Source organism: Sinocyclocheilus anshuiensis, unplaced genomic scaffold (genome assembly GCF_001515605.1).
Source record: "Sinocyclocheilus anshuiensis isolate Anshui unplaced genomic scaffold, SAMN03320099.WGS_v1.1 scaffold1422, whole genome shotgun sequence".
Classification (NCBI taxonomy): Eukaryota; Metazoa; Chordata; class Actinopteri; order Cypriniformes; family Cyprinidae; genus Sinocyclocheilus; species Sinocyclocheilus anshuiensis.
Genome location: NW_015558633.1, coordinates 50,341 through 55,279, shown reverse-complemented (window position 1 = coordinate 55,279; position 4,939 = coordinate 50,341). Strand labels below are relative to the sequence as shown.

General features: G+C 34.3%; 1 protein-coding gene across 1 annotated transcript in view; it reads right to left on the bottom strand.

The window, feature by feature from the left end:
• Positions 1-4,860, bottom strand: part of crybg1b (crystallin beta-gamma domain containing 1b) — a 42,294-nt gene extending 37,434 nt beyond the window's left edge. The window contains exons 1-2 of the mRNA XM_016476862.1: positions 4,809-4,860; positions 4,693-4,727 (exon numbers count right to left, since the gene is read on the bottom strand). Of these exons, the coding sequence (XP_016332348.1) occupies positions 4,693-4,695 (3 nt within the window). The 5' untranslated portion in view covers positions 4,696-4,727; positions 4,809-4,860. The remainder of the gene's footprint in view (positions 1-4,692; positions 4,728-4,808) is intronic.
• Between the last annotated feature and the right edge of the window lie 79 nt (positions 4,861-4,939).

Sequence of the window (4,939 nt, the reverse complement as noted above, 5' to 3'; positions counted from 1 at the left end):
AAACGTGAAAAAGATTAACCCAGTAACTTTGTTTTGGTAAGCCTTTTTCTGCAAGCGTCTGACGTGGCAACGGGATCTCATTATAATATTACTGCCCCTTAATCTGTAAGTTTACACCCAAGGCGCCGTGTTTTCGAAAGCGACAACAGTGTACTAGTTCTAATGTCATGGAGAAAGTTTGAGCAAGCTCTATTCTGGAAAAGGGGGCGGGGAGCAGCAGCTCATTTGCATTTAAAGACACAGGCCCGAAAAAGAGTGTGTTTCTGCTTCCGCTCAAAATAGGCATTTTCAAAATGATATAATAAATGATCCGTGGAGTATTTTGAGCTGAAACTTCACAGACACATTCTGGGGATACCAGAGACTTATATTACATATTGTAAAAAGGGGCATAATATGTCTCCTTTAAGATATCATGTCTTGTTTTCTGAAAAAGTTATCAAAATTTCGTTAGTTTTTGCTTAAAACAAGCAAAAATATCTGTCAATGGGGCAAGAATAATCTTGTTTAGCCTTTGATTTAAGATTATTTTTCTTTCCTCATTGGCGGATATTTTTGCTTAAAAGAAGCAAAAAACCTTAAAAGAAACAAAATTGTGATACTTTTTTTAGAAAACAAAACTTAATGTCTTAACTTATCCAGTAAATGCATCTTGATTCAAGAATGTTTAGATATTTATACTAGAAAACAAGACAAAAATACTAAGCAAGAAAATAATTTTTTGCAGTGAATACTTCAACAGAGACCGCTACATCAACAAAAAAAATCTGTCAAGTCTTGATATGGTAATAATGATTATCTAATGCCAATTAATAGCAAGTTTTTCATGGGAAAAACATGTCATATTCTGGCTACAGATGAAACAAGCTAAGAAACTTTGAGTTTATGGGTTACACTGAAATTTTTAGGTTAAGAAATTCAAAGTTTAAGCGAACAGAACTGTCGAATTTTTACTTTGTACTAATAAGTTAATTTAATAAGTTAATTCTGATGTAACTGCATTAAATACGGCACTACAGAACAATTGAATATAAAATAATAGTGCTTGAAATACTTTGGTTGGTCCAAGAAAAATTGATGCACTTAAATTTTTGTTATGTAAAAGAATTAAAAGAGCAAACGTCTATCCTTGTATTGTTTAACTGGTAAATATTGATATTGGATTTAGGAAGAAATTAGTGATGCAATACTTTTTAGAGCGAGTAATTAGTACAGTAATCTGATTATACTGTTCAAGATGTAATTAGTAGCTAATAATTAATCACTTTTTAGAGTAACTTACCCAACACTGATTGTAGTGATGAGCGCTGCTTCGTGAAGCTTCGAAACCTTTGTGAATCGTTTGTTTCGAATCATTGATTGATTCAGTAAACGAGGCTTCGTTACATCACAACTGTTTTTTAAGAATGTTTAGAAATTGGTTTATTTAAACTAGCTTTTACCTGATCTTGAAACACTTTTATAAATTTGTTTGTAAAATTAATAAAATAACACATACAGACACTTCATATGTAATGTTATTTGTTGAATTGTTAATCGCATTTGTGAGTTTTTGTTGCATAGTGTTTTGAAACAGTGAATCGTTTTGTGAAGCAATAGGTTTGTTTTTCCCATCACTGGTTAATTGCTCTTAACTTGAAATTTCTGAGTAAGCTATACATTTTGAAAAAGTAAAAGAAAGGAAGATTATCATGCAAAACTGACAAAAAATGTCTAATATTCTGCACTATTTGTAGGTCACTGACTACAGATTATTCATTAAAGTAAAAGACAGACAAACCAAACACAAAGACATTGGTCATAATCTAGAAACGCAACATAGAAGCATTTCCACAAGAATACAAGCATGCTAAACATAGTTTCTGGTATTGTAACATTTAACAAATCTTCGAAAAAAATGTCAATTCTGCTAAACAGCTGACGGTAGCCACTGACTTCCATAGTTTGGAAAATATACTATGGCAGTCAATGGCTGGTTACCAACATTCTTCAAAGTATCTTTTTATCAGAGCAACAGAGCAAGAAACTCATACAGCTTTGGGACAACTTGAGCTGTGAAAACCCATCTAAAGCCACACTGTAAAAAATGACCGTGAATTTAACGGTAAAAGACTGTAAAAATGCTACAGTAAAAACCTGTTAAATGGTTAACGGAGAATTCCCTGCGTTACATTTCAAATTTGATGTTTTTTTGTTGAAATAACTATGTTTCTTCTTATTTTTTTCTTATCAGTTTTGTATATTAGGGTTGTGTGTTACACCTAATGTTGTTAAATGAATGTTTATTGCATTATTTCAGTTTCGTGTGTGTTACTGTGATGGTGTTTAGTGTTTGTGTGAATCACACTGTGCACCTTCTATATATGTTATTATTTAAAATCTGCTGCTTGTGATGGGCTTTGGTTCACATGTGACTTTTTCATCACCTCCTGCATTTGGTGGTTATCAGTGTATTACAAAGGTGCAAAACAGATTTCAGTACTTCAATAGGTTGGTATATTAACATTATATCAGCTAATGAAATTACCGTATTTAACTGTAAATTTAAGTTAAAACCGTGAAACCGTAAAACCTAAAACGTTGCTACCGTAGTTTTTACCATAAATTGTACGGATTTTTTTTACAGTGCATTTTTAGTGATTGTTTCCAACATAAAATCATCCTTCATAAGGTAAAGAACATTCTGTGGAAATGTAACCTTGGTCTCTTTAATATTGACTGAGTAATGTCAAACATTGAAATCATAGTGAAATTAATGGTTGAAATCAAACTTTGATGCTTGTTATCTCGTAATTAGATTTTGAGACTTAAACCTTGATTTCACAGAGTGGGTCAGAAATTATAAAAATTAATATTTTTTTTTTTTTGTGAACTATCCCTTTAAGGAGGACATTATGCATTATTAAAAAAACAAGTATTTTGGGAATGGCATCTGAAGGCATTATTCAAAGTCTGACTTTTTGTCTAATAAACTTTAACAAAGTGTTCCAGAGAGTTCTCTCTCTCTCTCTCTCTCTCTCTCTCAGTCCAGAAGTCCAGAAGTCTGAGAGAACATTCAAAGACGCGGTGATTTGAACTTAAACACTTCATTAAAAACGGAGCAAAAGATTCTAAAGTATTTCTAGGTTGTTATCAAATGGCATTCTATAGAATCTCACACAGTCATTATTCATCAGAACTCTTGAGAGAAACTCACGGTCCGGTTCGGCGAGCGAAACACCCAGAGAAGCGCGTCTTTGGCGAACTGATCCAGCCCTGCGGCTCAGAGACGCTCCAGATCGATAGAAGCGATCAGATCATTCAAGAGCGCGAGCGTTAATTATTAGTGCGCTGCAGGACGCGCGCGGAGAGACGCATGCATGCAGTGAAGAAGAAGGAGGCAGAGCTGGATTGGGTTTCAGAGGATCAGATGAACCGAGTCCAACACAAAGAACAAGAGCTCATTCAGAGAGCCCTTCAGACGCGTTTCTGAGCTCCCAAAGCGAATTTATACACATGCATATCACAACAGAATGATGCACAGAGCTGGCGTCATTTTAGCACACATCCGCTATTGTTCAAATCCAACGTTAACTCTTTCTTGAATGCTCTTTTCATTATTATGCATGCTTAGTTTAGATTCATTTGCAAAAGTGCAAAAAACACGTGTAAAACAATGTTTAAAAGTAAAAAAAAATAAAAGTTTTTAGAACATAAAAGCTAGGACAAAACGTTCCTAAGGTAATGTTCTTAAAACCATTCTTTATATTTGATGTACGTTCTCATAATGTTGAGAGAAAGCATTAATAACATTCTCAAAATTCTTGATGAACGTTTCAGGAAACGTTTGCTGTAACCTTTAAGTAACGTTCTAATCATGAAAGAAAACTATAGGCTACATTGTAACATTCTTAGAAGAAACATTTATATATTTTGGGTGAAAAGTTAATAGAAACGTTTTTATAAGCTTTAAAATAATGTAATCACGACAAGAAAACTGGACATTTTAATGCTCTTAAAATATTTAAAATAAACATTCAAATAATGTTATATTTAAGGTAAAAAATAAAGTTAGTAGAACGTTGTAAAGAAACATTTGCAACCTTTAAATAACATTCCAGTCACAATTCATACATTTTAGTGTTCAGTAAAAATAAATGTTTAAGGTAAAAAATGTAGTAGATAAATACTAAGTATAAATACTAAATAAAAAAGCTTTTTTGCAACCTTTAAATAACGTTCTAACATGACAAGAACCTGAACATTTCACCGTTTTAGAAACAACGTTCCCACAACGTTTCTCACCAAAGAGTGGATGGTTTTCTAAAGAACTGCAGCTGAAAGCGTAAGTGAAACCTGCAAAACTCTTGTGCTTCCAACGGAAGTGTTATTATTTCATAAGGATAATATTCAAGATATTTAGATCAAATCCATGCATGCATTCTCCTCGTCCATAATTAAAACAAATGCAGAGAGACTCACAGCCGGTCTTCAGAGTAGAGAGTATCTGGAGATGAATCGTATCATATGAATCTGATGCTGGAGTTCTCGTGTAAAGAAAGAGAAAGCTCGACGGTCTGCGCTAATGATTTACCTGAGCGTCACACCCGCACCGTTAATACTCAAGTACAGACCTGTTCAGACGGATTCTCACTCAAACACAGAGCCATTCTGACCACAAGTGTGTAAACAAGGAGAAACGTGCCAGCTTACCATGATCCAGCGGGACAGCAGAACCTCAGCTGATCCTGAAGAATAGAGATAAGAACATCTATAAAACACTCGTCTGATTAATCTGTTCAGAAACCAGAGTTGGGTAATAATGTCACCTGTGTGAGTGCATTTCTCCTGCTGTTAGAGGAACAGGTGGATCGCTGTGAAGACAGAGAACACGACAGGTATGACGACTGTTGTGCAACGACTGCGGTCTGACGACATAGACACACACACACACACACCC